At 38.4% G+C, this 24,816-nt stretch overlaps 1 protein-coding gene across 1 annotated transcript in view; it reads left to right on the forward strand.

The window, feature by feature from the left end:
• The window catches only part of NELL1 (neural EGFL like 1), a 252,769-nt gene that overhangs the window by 213,475 nt on the left and 14,478 nt on the right, over nt 1-24,816 (forward strand). The window contains exon 13 of the mRNA XM_036765115.1: nt 7,430-7,529. Within this exon, the coding sequence (XP_036621010.1) occupies nt 7,430-7,529 (100 nt within the window). The remainder of the gene's footprint in view (nt 1-7,429; nt 7,530-24,816) is intronic.

The following is a 24,816-nucleotide window of genomic DNA, read 5'->3' on the forward strand; positions in this document are numbered from 1 at the left end:
TTAAATGGATATACATTACTTATGTATCAGCAATATACATACACACACACACATACATATATATACACATAGATGCATACATATACATATATGTATGCATATATATAAAATATATGTGTATACACACATATATGTATGTGTATATATATATATATATGTATATATGAAAATACCTCCAATGTAGGAGGCTATTTATAGATTCAAAGATTAATATGGATGGGACCTCAGAGGTCATTTGTACAGATACAACAACTAATATGACATGATTCCTGTCATCATGATACTTATAGTAGTGGGAAATAATATATTCTCATACACCCAAGAAAGACATATGACTATGAAATAACTATGTAAACCCATAGTGGTAGATGGTACAGTGGAGAGAATACTGGTTTTGGAGTGAGCAAGTCTGGGTTCTAATCCTTCCTTTAACAGTTACTACCTATGCATCCTTGGGAAAGTCATGACACCCAACTGGGCTTCAGTCTTCCCCTCTATAAAATGAGATAGTTGAATTCAATTACCTCTAAGGTTCTGTGTCTAAGGGTAGAACAGGATTGAGCTAGAGAAACTTGGGAATGATTATTTGCAGTAGGATGGAGTTCCAACTATGAGAGGAACATTTGGCTTTCTTCATTTTGAAACATCATGAAGTTGCTGCTAGATAGTGTCCAGAGAGGTGGATGTAGGTGGATAGGAAGAATAATGTAGTATTGCTTATCCTGATTCCCAAGTAGGAAATTCAAAAAAACTCACCTCTAGGAGAAGATGAGAGTAGAATCTTAGATTTCAGTGAAATGGAAAGGGTCAGGGCAAGTGTCTTAACCTTTCTGCACCTTATTTTCTTCATTTGTAAGATGAAGGGGTGGGAGTAAATGACCTCTAAGTGCTCTTCATGTGGCTATGAGGTTCCGTGAAGGCCTGGACCCAGGCAAAGTAATGTCAACGTTGGCCTACCAAAGCCCTGGGTGATTCTATAGGCAGAGTCCAGTGCTCTGCTAGGGAGGAGACAATGGCCTGTTGAGACATCATGGCAGGCATATGTCTAGAGAGTATGTTCCTGACTCCATCGAGGCTAACTTTAGTTTAGGTCTGGCAACTGCCTTAGCATTTTGAAATGAACTCATAGGTAAACCTGAAATTGAGGGAATGATTAAGTAAATTTTTATAGAATATCTTCTCTGTGTATGGAAGCAAATTGATACTCTTATTGACATGATCCCCATTTCTTTGGGGATTATGTGTCAATGACAAAGAAACTGTACCTTGGTATTGTCGATTTGATCGATCATTGAATGATATCATTTCAGAATACCTTATTAGCTATCCTGTGGCCTATTCAGTCTCATTATATAGGCTAGATTTGGTAGAAGGTTATAATGGAGCCATGGGATAAAAGTTTAATGGATGTTACCAGATGGGAGAGAGGTAGTTCAATGTAGATGGAGTCAAAGATCCTCAAATCTACTAAACAAAGCTGTGAGTTCTATTTTTGTGATCCCAGGAAAGTTTTAGAGGAATAATAACACCAATTAAGACGGAAACAAATCTGTGTTAAAAAAATTCCATGGAGGATGTCTGAGGCAGTTTGAAAAATCAAAACAAATCATTCCTCATAGATAGTCATACTCAATTTTAAGCAATTATTGGTCTCCTTTGACATTTCTGTAAGTAAAGCAATTTGAGAATGGAAAATCTGAGTGGTATGAGTTGTTAGAAATTGAGGTTGAAATATGGTAATTAAGAGTGTTTGTATTTAACCAATTCCATATAGGTCCTCTCTCTAAGCAGGGGATAATGGAAGAGTTTCATTTTTCCACTAACACAGAGACCTGAAGGCCATGGGGAAACAAATCACAATCAAGAGGATTAAAATGTGTGAATCACCACCTTCTTTTGTGCTTGAAATGTTTCTGAAAAACAAGTGAGAAGAGGTGATGAAGTTTATAATTTAGGTGGATCTCCTTTGTGGGGTGGCACTGATTTAACTCCTGTCACAGGCTTTGCACATTCCCACAAATGCAATTTTCATTATTTCAAACATTATTTGTTAATTATGATTTCATTCATTAAATGTGTTAAAGGTTGATTAGAGTTCCCAGCCTCATTTCATCAGCAGATAGTCAAATCAAGCTTCTTTTGAGAAACAACAACGCGGCAATAAAACTTAAACCTTTCTGGATTTTGCATGTTGTTTTGTAAAAGATTACCTTAGCGGAACTTGGGATAGAAATCTCTGGGGCCTACAAGAAAGTAATTCCTGAATTCATTTTTTTTAGTGCCCACTGATAGTTTTAGATATATAGAAACTGCTAGGATACCTAGCCATATTGACTTGGTGTCTCTGAATTCTTGACTTCTTGACTTAACTGATATGATTCAGGTTGAATAAAGATGATATTTCTGACATTGGACCATAGAGGAGCACCATGCATTTTAGTGGAACCTCTGGGTCACTAAGCAAGTAACCTATGTAACTCATTCCTTCCAGAAATACACTTGCCATGCACCTCAAAAGACCATCTCCTCCTTTCTTGCAATCCTGAGCACTAAAGGGGTTACTTGGAGGAGGTAACAGCAAATCAAAGATAGGCAGAATAATTTAGTGGCTACAGAGCTAGACTTGGTGTCAGGAAAACATAGGTTCACATCCTGCCTCAAGAACTTACTACCTGTGGCCCTAGGCAAGTTATTTGACTTCTGTTTGCCTCATTTTCCTCACCTATAAAAATGGTGACAATGACAACATGTACCTCACAGAGGTTTTACAGATTTTATCTATCCATCCATCCATCCATCCATCCATCCATCCATCCATCAAGCACTTTGTAAACTTTAAAATACTTATATAAATTTTAGGTTTTCTTCTTATTGGTGTTATTCTATCTCAGTTACTCACTAGCTGGGTGGCCCTGAGTAAGTCAATTAACCTAATTTTCCTCATCTATAAAAAGTAGCTGAAAATCTTAGCACTTATCTCATAAAGATATTGTGATGATCAAATGGGATAGGAGAAAGAAATGCTTTGAAACTTTACTTCATTGTGTGTTCATTCAAAACTGCTTCAAACAGGTTGAAGGTCGAGTTTAGAGCTGACCTGAGAGACTGTAGTGACCAAATATTGATTACCAGGAGGTACCTAAGGGCACCAAATAACAGAATCGCAGTTGAAAGAGACCAGAAAAACCATCCAATCCAGGGATTGCTTAACCTCTTTTATGTCATGGACCACAATCTGATTAAACCTATGGACCATTTCTCAGAATAATGTTTTATAATGAATACAACAAAATACATAGAATTTTTAGAGGAAACCAATTATTTTGAGATATAGTTTTCAGAATATTAAAAAAAGTTCACGGACCTCAGTTTAGGAATGCCTTATCTAGTCATATCTGTCCCTCAACAAGTATTCTTTCCACAACATACTCAACTGATAGCTGTCTATTGCTGGTTGCTAGACACTGTCAGTTGTTATCCAATCTTCCCTTGAAAACCTTTGATGGAGGGGAATGTATTATTTCCCCAGGTAGCCCATTACACTTTGGAATGGATTGACCTGTTAATCTTGTTTTTCCTCCTATAAAGACTATGATTTCCTCTTTACAACTTATACCTATTGTTCTGAGGCATAAATGGAACTGTTTGGGGCAAAATAGAACAAATCTCTTTCCTCTTTTACCCACTAGCCTTTCATGTATTTTAACACAGCTGTCATATTTCCCTTAAGTCTCCTCCAAGCTAAACATCCCTGGTTTTTTCCAATGGATCATCATGTGGCATGATCTCAAGGCCCTTAACTATACAAAAATAAAGCTGAGACCAAAAGCCTACAGTACAGAAGGGGCAATATGCCAAAAAGATCGGTGAAGTGTGTCCAGGAAGGAAAGCCAGAGCCAAAGCTGGAGATTCACATTCCAAGGAAGTGGTCATAGGGATGGGAAAGTCAAGAGATGGAAACCAAACTCTGTGACTCAGCAAAGGAGGGTATAGCATGGAATACAGTACTACTTGGCCACTTAGCCTAGCTTGCTTTTGTAGTGTTATTGCCTTCCCTTTCATGAAATGTTAAAGTTTGGATTCCTAATTTGAAAATTATTATTCTAAATCTCTCTCTCTCTCTCTCTCTCTCTCTCTCTCTCTCTCTCTCTCTCTCTCTCCCTCTCTCTCTCCCTGTCTCTCTCTCTCTCCCTCCCCCTCTTCCTGTGCCTCCCTCCCTCCCTCCCCGACCTATCATCTATCTAATTTCTTTCTCTACCTTTCTAATTCTATATCCCCCCAATCTCTAGGTACTTCTATTTTCCTCTCTTGATTGAGGTACCTCTATCCAGAGGTAGATAACTGTATTTGAATATAATTGGTTTACTTTGTAATGTTTTGAATTTTGTTTTATGTATTTAAAAACATCATTCTAAGAATGGATCCAAAGCATTTACCAAACTACCAAAGGGGTTTATGATCCAATAAAAAGATTAAGAACTCCCACTTTAAAGGGGCCACTGATTTAGCTTTTTCAATAACCATTTGATTGTATTTACTCATTGTGTCAGAGTGTATCACTGAAGTGATCCCAGGGATGATTTAGAACCAACAACAACAACACTTGGGTGGCTAATAGTTGAGAATAATCTTGTTGGAACACACCTTGGTAAACAGCCTCATTAAGGATGGAAATGTTAGGTCTAGGAAGAGAAAGGAACAAGAGATCTGGGCTTATCTATGATGCTAACTGAATAACTGTGAATAAAAGTCAATCTCTTTGAGTTTCAGTTTCCCAATCTGCAAAATAAGCAAGATGATGATGATGATAATTTTTATTCAGAGGGCAGATCCATCATTTCATTGAGGAAAGAAATTCCTATTATGTAAATTCTCACCATCAATAAGGTCTTCAACCTATCCACAACATGATTTTAGAGAATTGCTTGGGACATTGAGCAGTTAAGAGAGAATTTCCCATGATCACACAGCTAGTATGCAAAAGTAGTAAGGCTGTAATCTAGCTAGGTCTTCTTGGATCCAAGCCTAATCCTCTCTCCACTGTATCATCATGTCTCTTATGTGTCTGTGAAGCTCACATAGAGGTAATACATATAAAGCACTTCTCAAGATTTATAACACCGTCTATATGTATGTATGTATGTGTATATATGCATATGTAGAAATTACACATATATCTATATATACTTGTGTATACACATATATACATATATGTATATGTAATACATAAAACATGTATTACACATAATACATAATATAATGTATACATAAATATGTATACATACATACATATATATATATATGTACATATATATGTATATGTCAGTTGTTATCGAATTGAGATCACAAGTAAAGGACAAATTAAAGGAAAAAGAGGATCTGTATTTTGTGTTGGAATGATATAATAAAAAGTTTACTCCCGGACAGCAGGAAAGGAACAGATAATGTTGGAAGGCATGGAGAGATTGAAGTAAGAATGAACGGTCAAGGCATACCTGTCATGTCTAGCACTATTTTCTTTCTCAGTGGTTGTACATCCTGGCAAATAACTGCTGCATCCCAGCAAACTTGTAAAAAGTCTCACATCTACTGGTGAATTGTATGTTTTGACCTTGAGGTCAATACTTAGCAAGAAGCAAAGAGAAACACATGTCTCAACCAGTTGAGACAAGCATTTGCCTTTCCTTGACCTTACTGTGAAACTTCTATGTGCCAACCTTGCCTGCCCCACTATATCCAGCCCCCTCTGATTCTTTGTTTCTGCTGTTGTTCTCAGCAGATGCAAATAGGTAGTCAGATTGAATTGTTCAATGGCATGATTGGTTGCTTGCCTGGAATTTTTATTGCGTTTTATTTCTCACTCGCTATCATATAGTTAACCGTCTTGATTCCTAACAAGATATATTTTTTTTCTTGTCTTCTTTGGCTCCTAAGGTAATTTATTTTCAACTGCTCAGGGGATCATAGATTTCAGAATTAGAAGGGACCTTAGCAATCACTTGGTCCAACCACTAATTTTATGGATGAGGAAACTGAGGCCCAAGGAGGCTAAGTGGCTCACCCACCATTGCATATGTCTTTAATAAATATCAGAGCTGAGATTTTAACTTAGATCTCCTGATCTAGGAACAAGTAATGCTTGTTCCATTTAACTCTTTGTCTCGTATTTCCTTTTCTTATTATTCTAACTAAATATGTTTTAGGGGGTGGAAGGATTGGTGTTTTAGTAATCCAGAATTATTACATTTTCTTCTGGATTACAGGCAGAACGTGCCCTCAGAATTAGCAAGACTTGGATTTAAGTGTTGGCTCTGACTGACACTGGCTGCGTGACCCTGGGCAAGTCACTTAATTTCTCGTTGTCTCAAGCAGTTTGCTGATTTCAGAGAATGTGCTGACCTTCATTGGTAGAGAGGGTTTCCTCACCTGGGAGGTCCTTCCATTAATGAAATCACAGATCCACCTTTGTCCCTCATGGATAAGGTTATATACAGCTTCTGTGAATTATAGGTGACAGAGAAGGAATAGTAGCATAGATTATCCAAAAGGATGCCTAGTCTGAGAGTAAATCATATTTGACTTTGACGCATGGTTTTACATTTACATTTGTATCATGTGCATGGACAGGCTTGCTGCATGAGCAGCTGTAGCCCATTATAAATTAGGAATTAGGCAGGAACGCTATTAGAGAGATGTATACCTGGGAAAAAAAGTATAGGTTGGTCACTTAGTAAATGCGGCGGCTGATTGATAGACAGCCTACCCACTCCACTGGTATCTGTGTGATGTCAGGAGAACTACTATTACTACTACTAATAAATATCAGGAACAGTTAGCATTTATTGAGAACTTAAATAATAATTATAATAATGTAACATATGGAACTTTTAAGATTGGCAAAGCACTACTTTCCATATATTATTTCATTTGATCCTTACAACAAGCCTATGAGATGGGTGTTATTTTCAATCCCTGTTCTTACAAATGAGGAAACTGAAGCTGACAAATGATGTGCCCTGCTTCACATAGCCAGTATATGACAGATGTAATTTTTGAACCTAGAACTTTCTAGCTTCAAGACTAGCTCTCTATCCACAGCATCAAATTTCTTGCACACAGTATGCACTTAATACATGTTTGTTAAGTGGAATGTGGAATGAAATCTGGTTATTGGCTGACTAAATATCACGGAACACCCTATGTAGAACCAGGCAGTACGCAGAGCCTCAAGAAAAAGCTGGTATGGGAAATATATTCATTTAGAAGCAAAATTGATGCTACGTTGGGAGAATGGGATAGGGTGAGGCCAGAGGAGAATTATCACAAGTCCTCATCATCGGTCATTGTTAACAATGAGTATCAGGTGGATGCTTTTGCCAATGATTCATTATATCAAAGTTCTTTTGTCTCCGTTCTGTTTGGCTTCCAGGGTGGAGTTTTAGTAAAAGTGACAGAAGTGTGTCCTCCTCTGAACTGCTCAGCAGAAGATCACATCCTTCCAGAGAACCAATGCTGTAGTGTCTGCAGAGGTGAGCCAAGATTTAGAGGGCATCGGCAAAGGAGGGTTGGTGGTTGGGAAGAATAACGGTTTAATGGTTTTCTATAATGAGAAGGGTGGAGGAGATACGGTTTCTTCTGATAGGTAGAGACAATGGTTGCTATTCTGAGAGTCTAGAGACCAAGAATCATTAAATGCATTACTGCCACTAGTCAGCTATGACAGCCGTGGACAAGGTATTTCATGTGCCTCTGCCTCAGTTTCCCTAGCTATAATTGGGGATGATAATTTCTATTGACCATACGGGTCATGCTACTAACTAGAACCAATGTGCCTTACACATGAAAGATGCTTAAAACTTGTTTGAATTTATAAATGAATGAACTCAGATATATTCAGAAGTTTCAGGTATGCAAAAACCTTTTCTTCACATCTCCATGAATCAGGTATTATTAGAGAATAGCCTAATGGATAAAATACTTGGCTTGGAGTTAAGAAGACTTAGGTTTGAATAGGGTCAGGCATTTGCTTCCTCTTTTATTCTAGGGTTTTTTTTAACTGGCTTCCAATGGAGCGTGAAGCATCACAGTATTTGTTATATCCACTTCTTTCCTCAGAGTGTGAGTTAGGAAGATATACAAGGAGGTTCTTGGTGATTCCAGGCAGAGGCAGCCTGCTTTGTCATTCTGTCATGGGGAGCTCCCAACATCAGGCAGCACAGTCCCTAACTGCTTCCTCTCCAGATGTCTAATAAAGGAAGGGTCCTCACTTGTGCTCTCCTGGGGGTGGCTCCCCACAAGTTGGCCCCAGTTGTGCTGTGTTGTCTATTCAAGCTTGTCTCTGGTCCACTTCCACTCCCAAGTCAACCTCTCTGAACCTCACTTTCCTCATCTGTGAATTAGACTGATATTAGTTCCCACCTCACTGGGTTGTTATGGAAATTGAATGAGATAAAGAATGTATAGTGCTTTATACGGCAGGTAGGTGGTAGGGTGGATAGAGTACCAGGTGTGGAGTCAGGAAGACCTGAGTTCAAGTCCAACCTCAGACACCAGCTGTGTTACCCTGGGCATGTCACTTAACCTCTATTTGCCACAGTACCTCAACTGTAAAATGTGGATAATAGCAACACCTACCTCACAGGGTTGTTGTGAAGATCAAAAGATAATAATTATAAAATGCTTCGCATAGTGCCTGACACATAGTAAAGCACTTTATAAATGTTAGGTATTGTTTTATAATTATGGTGATCCTTTCAGAACTATATAAGTGTTTATTACCATAGCCATCTATGATGTATAAGGTAGCTTGCATTAAAGAGGCAGCAGACTGAATTGGATTCAAATCCCACCTCAAACTGTATACTGGCTTTGTGACCCTGGGCAAGTTTCTTCAACTATCAAGGCTCTCTAGTCAACTGTCTTTGTCTGTAAGTTATGGAGAAGATACTGATCTGTATTGGTAGAGGGAGCTGCCTCAATTGCAAATACTCTGTCCTATTCTGATCCTCATTCTCATCCTATTCCCTTTATCCCCATCTCCATTTTTATCCCCATCCCTGTTCTTATACCTAAGCAAATCTCTACCCCTACCTCCATCTCCATCCTTATACCCATTCCTATCCTTATGTTGTTTAGTTGTTTCAGTCATGCTCAATTCTTCATGACCTCATTTGGGGTTTTCTTGGCAGAGATGGTGGAGTGGTTTGTCATTTCCTTGTCCAGCTCATTTTTTATAGGAGGAAGTGAGTCAAAAAGCATTAAATGACTTGCCCAGGGTCACACAGCTAGTAAGTGTCTGAGGCTAGATTTGAACTCAGGAAGATGAATCCTCATGACTCCAGGCCTGGCGCTCCATCCACTGTAGCTTCCCCCATCCTTACATCCATCCCCATCATTATCCCTATCCCTATTCCCATTCTTTTTCCTATCTTCATCCCTTTTCCTATCACTATTCTTATCCCTACCCCATCCCATTCCCGTGCTTATCCTTATCCCCATCCTTATCTCTTTCCTTATCCCTACCCCCTTCCCCAACCCCATCCCTATCCCTATCTCTTATCGCCACCATTTTATAGATGAAGAAACTGAGATTAAGAGGTTACGTAACTCCCCATTATTATACAACTAGTAAATATCAGAGTTAAAATTTGAGCCTGTCTTTCTCATGACCTAATGCCCAGCATTCTTTCCCACAGGCCACCTCCCTTTAGTGATAACAAAAGGGTGACATTTTGGAAAATAAATAGCTCAGTGCAATACTGTGTATTAATATTACTGTTATCACTGTTTCATTTTGGACTAGACCTGTGATTTCATCAGTATAGGGAATTCCCAGTGAGTATATTCCTTCTACCAATACAAATTGACTCCTCTTCTTCAACTTACAATTTTCGAGTGTCCTGAGACAGTGAGAGGTTAAGGTGCTTGATTGTGTACTTGGCTTTCTGACTCTGAGGCTAGATTTCTATTCATACTACCTCTTCTTACTTTGACAATTACCATTCTGTTAAAATTTTGAATACGTGTTACCTCCTCCAAGGAAGAAAATACTGAAATGTCAGTTTCTTGGGCAAGGGAGATATTTAGTTTTCATGAAACAGATCTAAGTTACCTTTACATCTTATTTCCAGAATTAATAGACACTGGGGATATTACTCCTCAGTTTGGACCTGGAGGTGGGATGATAAAGAATGATATTTCTGACCCTTTCCTTCTGTCCTCTATGCCCATAGTTCCTTCTGGTATATATTGTCCTTAGATCAGACTGAATATTTTCTCTCAGCTTGGCATAAGTGGACAATTATTGGTGAAAATTTTGGGGGGAAATGTAGCCTTCTGATAACTATTTTATGCCCTATGGGACCAAATAAATAGACTATTAAAATAATGCCTGGGTCTTTTTTTTTTAAATTCATCCCTCAAAATGTAATCCCATCTACTGGAAAGATTCCTCAGACTTCCAATGATCCAGTGAATTTTATTAGGAGTCTTCCATTATTAATAACCAATAGGGTTGTTAGGTAGAACTCATAATTTAATGCAAAATCTACCACTTGACTTTGTTGAGGTGCCAAGCAAGGCCGAATTTTTGTAAGCCTTCTCCAATTTATAGTTTTATTAGAGTGAAATCATTGATTGGGGCACAGAGATGCAGGAGGATTTTCATTGCTCTGACCTATTTCAATAGACTGGGTCTCATCTTTTCTGCTAGAGCTTTGTTTTTTGCATTAACATTCTTTATATCTTTCACTGGCCCTGACTCTTCTACTCCCACCCTCCAAGGAGGGATTGAACTAATAATTTCTGAGTCTATCTTGAGTAAGGAAGACACTTGATTTTAGTGAGACAGATTTTTGTTCCCAAATCATAGAATTGTAGAGTTAGAAGGGTCCTTAGCAACTATCCAACCAGGGCTTCTTAACCTGGAGTCCATGAACTTTTAAAAAAATCATATTTTGATAACTATATCAATAAAACTGGTTTCCTATACATTTTATCTTATGCATTTAAAAACTTGATTCTGAAGAGGCCATAAGTGTCTTCAGATTACCAAAAGGATCCATGACTCAAAAAAAAATTAAGAACCCCCGACTCTAGTCCAATCAATACTAGACAGGAACTCTCAGCATGAAATACCTAACACAATTGGTCATCTATTCCTTACTTGAAAATGCCTAGATAGGGAAACTAATACCAGTTCTGCTTGTGGAACATTAGAAAGTGATAGGATTTTACCAGTGGAAATGGCAGTAAAAAAGACATATTGCCATTTGCTTGGCCACTGTACTCAAAGACCCCGGAACCTTTCCAATTGACATGCAACTAAAGCCTTCCCTATGTGTTATTTCCTTCATTAGAATGTGAGCTCCTGGAGAGCAGAGACTGTCTTACTTTACTATGTATACTCCAAACATTTAACACGTTGCTTTATACATTGTAAGTACTTAATAAATGTGTGTTTCATCCATCCATACATCCATTCAGGATACTTCTCATTGTTAGGGAGTTCTCCTTGATATCAAACTTAATTTGCTTTTAATATTTTTTGGTAACTTTAACACATTGCTCTTCTTCTGGCCTCAGGTGCTAAGTCTAAAGCCTTTTCCACATGATAGACCTTAAAATACATGAAAACAGCCATTATTTTCTCCCTGAGTCTTCTCTTCTTTGTGATAAGCATCCCCAGTTCCTTTAACTGTTTCTCAACCGTATGTGTGCTTGACTATTCACCATCATGGTTATCCATGTCTAGCAAAGATACAAGCTCTTCCCTAAGCTTTGGCACCTAGAACTGAACCCAGTCTTCCAGACAGTCTGAACAGAGTATAGGAAGCTATATCTCTCCTAATTTAACCTCCTATTCTCTGGATTCAAGATACTTTGCTCTCAGGAGGCAAACCTTCACCTCCATTAAAGTCTTTTGATACCCCATCAAGGCATAGAGGTGACATTGGCTTATCAAGTATTATGCCAATGAAGCAGAAGCTCTGGTACCTTGAAAGACTTTGGTTAAGGTTGGACAACAAGCTGTCCATTGTCTAAAGACCAGCTCAGCTAAATTTTGAAAAGCTCAATCACTCATGTCTTCAAAGTCTTAAAGACGATTCTTCTTTCTTCTCATTTTCAAAAAAGTTTTAAAATATTTTTTTTCCTAGAAACATTTATTATCTCTTGTTCCCAATTGCCTCCCCACTAGACAACAACAGCAACAAACTTTACAATAAACACAAACAGCCCAGCAAAACTAATTCTCATGCTAGCCATGTCTAGAAATGCATATCTTATTCTGGACCTTATATCCATCACCTCCATGGTAGGAAGTAGATGGATTAAAACAAATCATGGAGGCACATGCTAAGGTGTGGAGGGGCTGTGATTTATACTGAGAGAGGGAAGCAGTATGGTAAAGTGGAAAAAATATTGACTCTAGTGTCAGACTTGCTCAAATCTTACCTGCTCCTCTGACCTCTGGTGTAATATTGGTTAAGTCACCTAACCTTTATGCACCATTATTTCCTTTACAATTGAGGGGATCAGATTAGATGAAATGTGAACCCCTTTCAGCTCTATATCTATGATCCTATGACTGATGAAATCATGGCTTTCTTTAGAGACTTGACAGTAAGCTTTGGAAGGGGGGCTTTTTCTGTAGACAAACTACTATGCTGGAGAAAATAAAATTTTATTGAAAAGGGGAAATGCATAAACTTTATATTAAATTAAAAAATTGAGTCTAAGAGGCAGGAGAGAATAGTAATAGAGTCCTGAGCTTTGAGTCAGGAAGACCTTGCTTCAAATCTCACCTCTGACACAACCCATTTGACCATGGGCAAGTTCTTTAATCTTTATGTGCCTTAGGAAACTCATTAGAATTTATCTACCAAGTCATAGATGGATTAAAATTTGCCTTGGGGAAGGGAGTTCCCACTGAGAGTTCTCCTAGGTAAGCAGATTTATTACTATGTGCATGGTACCATGTTAGAGTGGCCATTACTAAACTTTGTCTACCTAGAGTCAGCGTGAGGGTTTTGGAATTTTGTGGCAGGAAGGGGAAAAGAAGAGAAGCTTACATTTTTAACTCTGAAGGTTAGAATTCAGCTAGGGTTTCAATCCATGCCAAAGGCTAGGGGGGGTCTCTCTGTCTATGCATTCCTACTGTTAAACCTGAAAATTTGGTTGAAGGAAATAACAGAGCTAGGTGATAGAAAAATCAATGTTGTTTATTATTTTCCCTTAAAGCATAGCGGAGCTAGCTTACTTGTACGTACAAGGAGTCAGAGTATAAACTCTGGCTGTCTGAACAAAGCAATGAGAAAACTTATATACGTTATTTTAGCAGAGCTAGCAAGCCTGTGTTACCTCATCTTTTATGACCCCCATGTATGTTTAACCATGATACAAGAAGAGGATTTTCCTTAATTGAATAGAGTTGTAAAGGACGTTGACAAAAGTCAGTGGAAACTACAGCCCAGCGTCTCTGTGTCTCATTACATTCCATAACATAGTATATACCTGTAGAATATTAAGCAAGGTAATCTCTCTTGGGGTTAGGGTAATGTCCTTAATGATCTGGCCTTGGTGACAGAGGTAAGGGTATTGCCTGAGCAAACTTTTAGAGAGAACAAAGAAGCCCAGGTCCTGGATCTTCATCCAGTTACTCATTAATTCAGGCTCTGGGTCTGGGTAGAAATTAGAAATGATACAAAATAGTATAATATTTTCCACACTACCTACCTTATATCAGGTGAGAAATTGTGAACTATTTTTAGGGGAGCTGAGTGGTCTTTAGAAGGTAGAATGATCTTCTATGGGGAGTTTCATTTCAACAGATCAGCTATATATGGTTTTAACCTTTTTAACCCTTTTAAGGGGACAGAGTCTATAAGGACTGTGGCAAATTCCATCCCCCTAGCCCGTGAAATCTAGGAAGCTAGCCCTAGTCTCCATCTTCCCTCAAATACCCAACTGGCAGTGGGGGCTGCTAGTTGTGTTTCCTTTTTCTTCTGTCTTTGATCTCTTTAAGTAGTGAATCACCCTTCTTCCGAGGTCTTACGGCAGATATTCCAAGCCTGGGAAAACCAACCTCGATTTGTTTTCCTCTAGGGATTACTTTGCAAGTCAGATCTTCTAAATGTTAGGGGAATATTTTTGGCAGAGAGTAAGCATTGTGTTTTCTTGGTCATGAAAACCTAGAGTTCATTTCAGGATGTAGCATGATATGGAGTTTTGCAATCAGAGGTCCTAGGTTCAAATTCCACCTTACTTCTACTATATTCCTTACTACCCAAAAGACTTTGGGAGATTTATTTAGCCTCTCTGGGTTCCAAAGTCCACAAGTGAAAAAAAGAGATATGGTTCTAGATTCCCTCTGTCCCTTCCAACTCTAGTTGGACTCCTATGAAGTTAAAAATGGTTGGCAGGATTCCACTCAAAATGTTTGTCTTAAACTCTTCTCCTCATGAATGTTACTTTCCATTTCTTCATCACACTTTATTTCTTTGGGGAAACATTAGCTGCAGCATAAAATTCTATGTGTCTATGTTGGCGGTTTTTATTTTGAAATGTTTATTTGCCCCCTCCCTCCTGTCTCTCACTTCTCATTAAAGTCCCCCTGAGGGAGGAGAATTGACAATTACTATTCTGATTAGTATTAGGGAGCCTGGTGGGCCCCTGCAGATCCAAATTATTCTGCTCTGTTCTCTTCCCACCCTTTCTAAAACAAAGTAATGAAAAGGTGAGAAACACTCAATTTCTATGTAAAGCGATTTTTCTCCTGTATACTGTATGGCTGTGCCATGTATTGAATGGATTTGAATCGTCTGCTGCCTAGCTTCACCAAGGGTAGGCTCTGCCTGATGAGCTGAAACGTGCATTTCATTGAAGGGAACGGCAGCGTAATACAAATGTATGGCTTCTGTCACCCCAATGTTATTGATTACAAGAAAGAGAAGCTTCAGGTTTCTTCAATATCTGCCCAGGAAGGCCCTTCGATTAGCATATTTATCATCTTCCCTATCTCACTGTGAAAGTCAAGGCTGTTTCTGAGGGAAATCGAAACAAAACAAAACCATGCCACAAGAGTCATTCCTCAGAAGTTGAAATCAAACCTTTCTCATGCCTAGAATGGGCAGGGGGGAGGGGGAGGGGGGGGACGGGACATGGATTTGAGATTTTCATTTTAGGCTATTCTACCTGCAGAACTGAGGGCTAAAAACTGGGAATTTCTTCTGAGAAATGTGCTGTAGTGTGTTTTTACTCTTTGCCCCTCTACAGATGCGATTAAGTAATAGCTCTAAAACTCCCTGCTTTTTGCCACCAAGATACAGTGGGAGGACACACCGAGATCACACTGGATGAGCTCTGATGTCTCAATGCCAGAAGACAAGAAGAAGATGAAAACCACTGTCCTTCCTTCCTATCACACGAGACTGTGAGGCTTCTTTGGAACACTGGCTGGTTTTGAATGATGCTTGTCTCCGCAAGAGTTCATCCATGCAATCCTTTATTCATGAAGCAAATGCTTCCAAGGCTGTCAGTAGATTATTCCCCTCCCCCCACCCCCAGCAACTGAATATTTGTTTCTTTTATTTTTCTCCCAGTGAACCAGTCACGTGCTCTCATTTGTTCCCCAGTGGACTGATCAGTTCATCCATTCAGCAAGCATTCATTAAGCAACTATACTGTATTCAAGATACTGTGTTAGGCCCTGGGATGATAGAGACAAGATGAAAAATGAACAAACATGTCTTCAAGGACCTGACTTTACTCTGGGATGAGAAAAGCATTCTATGGTCACAGACAAGACTTTCTCTAGGAAAACCCAATTGCTCTGAATGGAAATCAAGGTCCAGAATGTGGCTTCACTAGTTCCATGTTCTAAGCAACTGAACTATGGCATGTTCTAAACAACTGAACTATGGCATGCTCTAAACAACTGAACTATGGCATGCTCTAAACAACTGAACTATGGCATGCTCTAAACAATTGAACTATGGCGTATTCTAAACAACTGAACTATGGCATAGAGCCCAGGAGTGTGAGTGGGCATTAAGCCATCGGCAGGCCAGCCACCTTTGCCTGATCTACTATTGCACTGTGCCCAACACAGTCACTAATTCCCTAGCCTTTTACTGAAAATGAAGCTTGCCATCTGTCTCTGGGATGGGTGGTTAAACCCACAGAGCTGACAGGATAGCTTAAACGCTCCCAGACAGAGCTATAATACAGTTAAGGGGAGACGGGGGAAAAATGGAATTGAGGTGATGGATGTAGGTGGGTGGGGGGATAGTACACGCTCTGAAGTTGGCAATGCCCAAGGTCTCAGTAATAGGCAGCCCCACCTGTGATATCCTTAATCAGCTTTGCAATTTCTCTCTGACTCTCTGGACAATTTCTGCTGACAGCATGGTATTTGTTTATCCTGCTCATTATCTTCCCATGATGGGGATAGCAGGAGCCAAGCCACTTGAAGTATGAGCTGATCATGCAAAGAAGGGGAGTGGGCTGACTTCCAGATTTTGGCCTGGAGCAGGAACAGTGAAAATCCCAATGGAAACATGGACACAAAAGGCCCTCAAAGACTTTTCAGTGACAGAAAACAAACCAACAACCTTGACAAAGTGTTCACAGAAATGCTTGTGGGAGAGAATAGAGACCATTTGGCCAATTCAAAAATTCTTGACACTCTCCCCAGTATTTTATTCCCTTCGTGATCATCTCTAATTGTATCTTGAATGTCTCGAATGACTTTGGTGGGCTCTGTCGCATGTTTATGGCTTTCAGTGAGGAAAAAAAAGTTCCTTCCGACATCTGTTCAGAATGTGTTTATCTGTAATTTTAATTCATGCTCACTTGCCTTGTCATCTGTGCTGGACTGAAATTAGTTGAGATTATCTGTACTATTTAAGATTTTATGCACTTCAATTAAATCCTGCCAAACAGCCTTTGCATTACACAGTTTCTTTTTTAAGTTGTCCTCATTATTCTAGGTGGATTGCAATTGAAATAGCTTCAGAGAAGGAATCTGAGGATACATAAGGTGGAAGAGCCAAATGTATGCAGCAGCATTCAATCAATGTGGGTTTCATGTCCTCCCATTGGAAACTAGACTATTTACAGATGGGCTACCCAAGAGCTGAGAGAAGCTGTCATGCCAGGCCAAGGATGGGAGTGAACTGGGGAGACAGGACTCCTACATGAGTCAAGAAAAGACAGGTAGCAATGGGTAGGAACAAGCTGAGAGTTTAATTTGAACATAGGAAGTATACAGAAGGCAAATACCAAGATAGAACAGTGGGCCAAAGTAGGGTAACCTGTCAAGAGAGATAAATTAGACCAAAGACAAGAGGACCTTAAAACTGAGACATGGCCTGCATTAGAAAGTCGTATTCTTATGTCCATCCTATTTTTGCAGGACTTTATGGTAGGCTTCTAAGAGAGGAGATTACCTACCATGTGGCAGCTTATCAGCCTTATAGTCCCACCCACTGTCCCTCATTCCCTTTAAGGCTTGGGCTTGGATCAGCTAAGTGGACAGTATTTAGCTGCTCAGCTAGGTTTTATGTGTGGCCAGCGAAGCCATATTCCTTGTTATTCAAAGAGTGGAACCAATCTCGTATGTCTTTAAAATCAAGGAAATAACATACCTACATTCCTTATGTCCTTGGAAAAGTACAGTTAAGGAAGGCAATTTTGGGATTAAGTCCAATACACACATTCTTAGTCTGCTTCTCCAAAATTGGGAGATAAAGCATATGGTACAATTTTTAGAGTGTACTCCCCCCTTTTTATATGTTCCTACAAATGCAGGAGTCCTTAACCTAATTTACATACTCTTAAATCTGTTGATAGATTTTAAGGGGTCTATGATTTTTTTCACATTTTCATAACCGTATTTTGACATAATTTGTTTCCTTTGTAATCCCATGTATTTTCTTTTATGCATCTGCAAGCATCATTCTGAGAAGTGGTTCATAGGCTTCACCAGACTTCCAGAGAGTTCCATCACCCAAACATAGTAAAGAATTCAGAACTATAAGACCCAAACAGGATGCTGAAATAAGAGCAGTTCTTATTGCTAAACTGCGTAGTATATTGACTAATTTAAGACATGTCTGGGAGTCCATCTGTCCTTATGCAAAGTCATGTAACTCAATGGATACCCACTAAGGAATTCTACTTTTCTAGCATTCAACAAACCTATTTTCACATTGGAGAAAATGAGGTCCAAAAGATATTAAGTTTGAGGTTTATGATAAATTTGATGGTATTGATAGTGAACTAAAGATTAAAGTGCGCTGAATTTAAAGTCAGAAGACCTAAGTTCAAATCCCAACCCTACCGTTTACTAATACCTATGTGAACTTGGAAAAGTCACTTCAAACTCTGGGCTTCAGTTGACTCTCATATGTTAAATTTGGGGATTGGACTAGATATTTTCTAGGCCTCTTCTAGTTTTGAGCCTTGAATTCTGCAATCCTAAGGAAGAAGGGCAAACTAGAAGAATTGAAAGGAGAACCTATATATCAGAAAAATAGCAGATGGGAAATGGGTATGGTGAATCTTGGGTTCAATCAGAAACTATTTATCAAGGGCCTACTATGTACCAGGCATTGTGCTAGGCACTGTCACCGTAAGAACAAAAAAAGAAATTGTTCCATAGATTTAGAGCAGGAATTTTGAATGCAATGAAATTCAGAGGGAATAAACAAGGAAAGCAACATCCCAAGAGGGATCCTGAGAATGTATTGAGGATTTATAATGTGACAGCAAACCACATAGCAAAAGTAGGCTTTTTAAGATATTATAAGGGAGCTCACAGAGGACAGAGTGGAATGGAATTGAGAAGAAATACTTTGGAAGTAGAAGAAATCATTTGGAAATGTAAAAAAAACATACACTAAAACACAAGCACGTGGATTTCATGAGTGGGAGGAAATGTAAAATATAGCCTGAACACATTTGTGCACACTAAAAGGAGGCATTTGTTTTACTGTGATGTAGAACACTCAAGGGGTTTGGGACTCCCAGAGGGCAACTAAGAGATTGTAAGAAACTAGACTTCAGAACTTTCCTACCAAAGAGTTTTCTATCTGTTCAAGAACTGTTCTACATTGTGGGTTGAATAAATCATGGATTTCTTAGTTTGGTCTCCATGATGTGGCCTCAGTCTACATTTATGCTCTTAAAGGGTCATGGGAATGCATAGTTGGAAAGGCTTTAAGTCTTTCCAGCTTCAACTAAGTTGGGTCAAATTGAATTTGTCGAATTGAATTAAGGACCCACCAGAGCTTGAATTGCATTGCTATAGAGTTTTAGACCCCAGTTACTAACATGCCATGATGAAGTAGATGATAACGATGATGATTATTGTCACTTGGCAAATATTTGTTGAAAGGCTGAAGGGGTGGATGTTTCTGCTTCAGTGGATATAGTACATCTTATTCAAACAGAGGCATTATAGAGTATTTCCATCTGTAAGTAGTATTAGCCCTTCCTTGCTCTGGAAGCAAAATTTAACCATTTCCTTTGGGTTCTGAATTATTGTTTCATATGTGTGATAGAGAGGAATGAGGAAGGCCTGCTGTGTTTGAGGGGCTTTGTCTTAGACTGTCGAAGGTATGCAGCAGAAACAAGAACTGTTACAGTTTCTTGGAAACTCTGGGAAAAAATAAGCAAAGGATGAATTTAATGATGCAAGTATTTATTGCACTGTGGCCAGTTGATGTGATGGTTTAATTAATGAGCAATTGTGACATGGGAAATGAAGCTTAGCCATGTCTTCCGATAAGGCAAATGTGACAACTGAAATACTGTTTCTTTGGAAACAACAATGTATAGGGACTTCTAGTTGTGACCATGGTTATAAGCATTTTGTCATCTCTATGGATATATTCTCTGCTGGCAGAGTGCTCAGATTTCTAGGAGAGTCCATTCTCTTTCTGGGTTTTGTCAGAGCGATGACTAGATCCAGCTTTGGGATTCTCACCTGGAACATGTGGTTGTGGGGCAGTGGGAAGGAATATCAGGAAATCTAGACAAGATCATAGGATCATTGACTGAGAACTAGAAAGGAACCTTAAACGACATCTAGTCTACCTTCCTTTCCCAGTTTATAACTGGGGAAACTGATGCCCAGGAAAAATGATTTGTCCAGAGTCACATAGGTAGTAAGTAGCAGAGCTAGGGATCTCGGATCTTGACTTCAGAGGGACCTCAAGGGCTACCAAGCGTATTGCCCTCCTTTTACAGATATTGATTCTGTGGTTCAGGAAGTTCTCATAGCTGTTAGGTATCAGAAGTGAGATTTCAGCCTGGGTCCTGTGACTTCAGAACCAGTCTACTCTGCTCCAGATAAGGTTCCTAATAAAATCAGGCTGTGATTTGACAGGCTGGTTCAGTTAAACAAGTTTGACTGATTTCCTCTCTCCTCCCCTTCTGAATTGACTGCCTGAATTATTAAGTTGTATGACTGAGCAGGAACAAGTGATTAAATGAATTGACCTGTATAGTCCCAGAGTATATAGAACATCATATCAATTTGGCCCCTCTAGTGGTGAACTTGGCTTTAGTTCTCCACTTTAGCAGAAAAACAATAGTATAGATATAGCAGGACCTCAATAAAAAGAGGTCGTTAAACGAATTAATGATTAAATGAAAATAGACTCACTTTCTTGCCTTTCTCTGAAATTAGAAATTGCCACACTACTAAATGACTGATTATGAGCAGCCTGGCATGTGCTCATTTGGTGGAGAGGTACTGGACCCTGCATCTGGAGGGAAGAACACAAGTCAGGAGAGAAGCATGTAGGAAATATAGGTTAGGCACTAGGGGTGTAGGGTCATGGGGTAGACTTCTAGGACACAAGGCTTTGGATTAATCTTCCTGCTCCCTATTTGGTTCTGATTTTGAGGCACAGTTTTTAGAACTTGTTCCAGGCCCAGGAATAGCTAGTTTGCTCTTTGAGGGCCCTCCTTTGCTATCCCTTTTTTTCCTAGATATAAAAGGAATATTAAAGCTTACTTCATTCAAACCCTCATTGATGGATGTCACAGTAGATAGAAATCCTACCTCAGAGTGAGGAAGACTGGGGTTCAAGTCTCATCTCTGACACCTTCTAGCTGTGTGATTTTGGGGCAAGCAGCTTAACCTCTCAATGCCTCCGGCAACACTCTAAGTCTGTAAACTACAGATCAGGTGTAAATCTGTATTGATAGAGGAAATTTCCATACTGGCAGTTCCCTATACCAATAAAATCCACCGGGCTGTTCCAAAAACCCCAAACCCATTTAATTAGTGCCAACCACATATGCATATTATATTATTAAATTAGCATTAACATTGTAGTATACACACATGAAATGATAGCTATAATTCTTGAGAACATTTTCTCAGCCTCATCCTATAACTCACAATGGTTTTTTAACTGCTTAGCTGAGATTCTTAAAGTTCAGTGACAGCTCTTTTGATCCTTCAAGAATAGTAATTGCAAATTCTATGACTTGTAAGAAGCTAGCTCATTATCTGAAGATTTTAGTCACTTCCTTACACTGTGATACTGTCTGGGTGCTATTCTGTAGCCATTATGTACATTAGTCTTGTCTTCCTAATTAGATTATAAGTGACCCAAGGGCTAGGCCATGTTTCTTCTCTTCGTCTACTGATTTCCAGGTTATTTTATTTTATTTTTTTACCATTACCTTCAATGAATTTAGTTTCTGGTTCAAAGTTTGCCTTTCTTTCCAAAGCACTCTTTGCCATAATCTTTCAAGACTTCATTATTCATGTTTTTTTGAAGTATCTATTATTTATTTATTTCAACATAAAAAGCTGAATTCCAAATTCTCTCCCTGCCTCTTGCCACTTTCCCACCCTTGAGAAGGCAAACAATATATCAACTATACATATGAAATTACGCGAAACATATTTCCACATTAGCCATATTATGCCAAAAGAGCAAGAAAAATAAAATAAGAAAACTATACCTCAAATTGTACTCAGAGTTCATCAGTTCTTTCTCTGAAGGTGGATAACATTTTTCATCTTGAGTGCTTTGGAATTTTCTTGGCTCATTATATTGGTCAGAGCAGCTAAGTCTTTTACAGTTGATCATCATTACAATATTGTACTTACTGTGTAGAATGATCTGGTTCTGCTCACTTCATTTTGCATCAGTTCATATAGATCTTCCCATGTTTTTCTGAAACCTTCCCCCTCATCTTTTCTAATAGCACAATAGTATTCTATTACAATTGTATTCTACAAATTGTTCAGCCATTCCCTACTTGATAGGCATCACCTCAATTTCTAATTCTTTACCACTACAACAAAGAGTAGCTATAAATATTTTGTACATATGTATCCTTTTCCTTCATCTTTTATCTCTTTGATGTTCAAACCTAGTGGTATTGCTGTTTAAAAGGATATCCACAGTTTTATAGCCATTTAGGCATAGTTCCAAATTGTTCTCTAGAATGGTTGGACTAGTTCACAACTCCACCAAGAATTCTTTAATGTACCTATTTTCCCTAATCCCTTTTAGTATTTGTCATTTCTGAAAGGTGTGAGGTTGTGCCTCAGAGTTGTTTTAATTCACATTTCTTCAACCGATAATGCTTTAGAGCATTTTTTTAATAAAATTATGGAAGGTTTTGATGTCTTCTTTTAAAATCTGCATATTACTTGACAGTTTATCGATTGGGAAATGGCTCTAATTTTGATAAATTTGACTCAGTTTTCTATATATTTGAGAAAAGATGCCTTTATCAGAGAAACTTGCTATAAATTTTTTAATATTACTTTGCTGTTTCTGGTACCTTTTAGCAAAATGTAGTCCCTGTTTATCGCTTTTAATTAGGTCTCTTTTTTGTTTTTGCTTTGTCTGAGATCATGATTGCTACCCTGCCTCTTCTTTTTTTTACTTCAGCTGAAGCATATTAGATCCTACTCTAGCCCTGTATTTTAACTCTGTGTGTGACCTTCTGCTTCAAGTGTGTCTCTTGTAAACAACATATTGTTGGATTCTAATTTTTAATCTAGTCTGCTATCAGCTTCTGTTTTCTGGGTGAGCTCATCCCACTCACATTTACAGTTATTTTTGTCTGTTTATCCTTCTCTCCGTATTTATCCTCCTCAAATCCATGCTCCTCAAAAGTCTGTTTTGCTTCTGACCTCTGCCTACTTCAATCTGCCTCTGCTTTTATCATCCACCTCCCCTTTTATTTCCCTTTCTCCTATTAACCTGTTGGGTAAGAGATTTCTATATGCAACTATGTGTGTCTGTGTGTGTACATACATACATACATACATACACACACACATATTCTTCCCTTTTTGAACCAATTCTGATGAGACTGAGTTTGAAGCATTGTCTGCCACCCCCCCCCCATTTCACTTCCATTGCAAAGCTGTTCCTTGTGTACCTCTTTTATGATAATTTTCCCATTCTACCTCTCCCCCTTTTCCCCTGCATGTCCCTCTTTCCAACCCTTCATTTTTTCTGAGATCATCCCAACATAATCAATTCACACATATTCCCTCTGTCTCTGTTGACTGTTTCTAACTTCTTTAATAATGATAAATTTCTTAGAAATTGCATGTATTATCTTCATATAGGAATGTAAAGAGTTTAACTTTATTGAGTCTCTTATAAGTTCTCTTTCACCTTCACCTTTTATGCTTCTCTTGAGTATTGTTTTTGAATGTCAAATTTTCTATTCATCACTGGTCTTTTCATCAGGAATGCTTGAAAGTCTTCTATTTCATTAACTATCCATTTAATTCCCCTAAAGGATTATATTCTGCTTTGCTGGGTAGATTATTCTTGGTTGAAATCCTAGTTCTTTTGCCTTTTGAAATATCACATTCCAAGCACTCAGATCCTTTAACATGGAATTTGCTAAATTTTCTGTGAGCCTGATTGTTCCTCCACAATATTTTAATTGTTACTTTCCAGCTGCTTATGATGTTTTCTCTTTGACCTGGTTGCTCTGAAATTTGGCTCTAATATTCCTGGAAGTTTTCATTTTGGGCTATCTCTTAGGAGGTAGTCAGTGGATTCTTTCCATTTTCATTTTACTCCCTAGATCTAAGATACTGGCAATGTTTTGTTTGATAATTTCTTTAAATATGATGTCTAAGCTCTTTCTTTGATCATGAGTTTCAGGTAGTCCAGTATTTTAAAAATTATATTTTTATTTTCCAGGCCAGTTGTTTTTCTAATGAAATATTTCACATTTTCTTCTATTTTTCATTCTTTTGACTTTGTTTTATTGTTTCTTGATGCCTCATAGAGATATTGGTTTCCACTTCCAATTCTGATTTTTAAGGAATTAATTTCTTCAGGGAGCTTTTGTACTTGTTTTTTGGTTTGGCCTATTCTGCTTTTTATGGAGTTCTTCAGTAGATTGTTGTGCCTCTTTTACCATTAAGTCAATTCTGTTTTTAAGATATTATTTTCTTCAATTTTTTTGTGTGCCTCTTTTGCCAAGATATTAATTCACTTCCATAATTTTCTTGCATCACATTCATTTTTTTTCCTAATTTTTCCTCTACCATTCATCTTTTTCTTTAACTCTTCCAGGAATCCTTGTTGGACTTTTTTCCAATTAACATTTTTCTTTGAGGCTTTGGTTATAACTGTTGTCACACTGTCTCCTGAATTTGTGTTCTGTTCTTCTCTGCTATACTAGCTTTTTGTAGTCAAGTTCTTTTTTTGTTGTTAGCTCATTTTTGAAACCCATTTATTGACTTTGAACTTGGTGTTAAAATTGGGCTCTGCTCACCTAGGCGTGGACAGGCATGGTGCCTAACTTTAG

This window comes from Trichosurus vulpecula, chromosome 6, assembly GCF_011100635.1.
Source record: "Trichosurus vulpecula isolate mTriVul1 chromosome 6, mTriVul1.pri, whole genome shotgun sequence".
In the NCBI taxonomy this organism is placed as follows: domain Eukaryota; kingdom Metazoa; phylum Chordata; class Mammalia; order Diprotodontia; family Phalangeridae; genus Trichosurus; species Trichosurus vulpecula.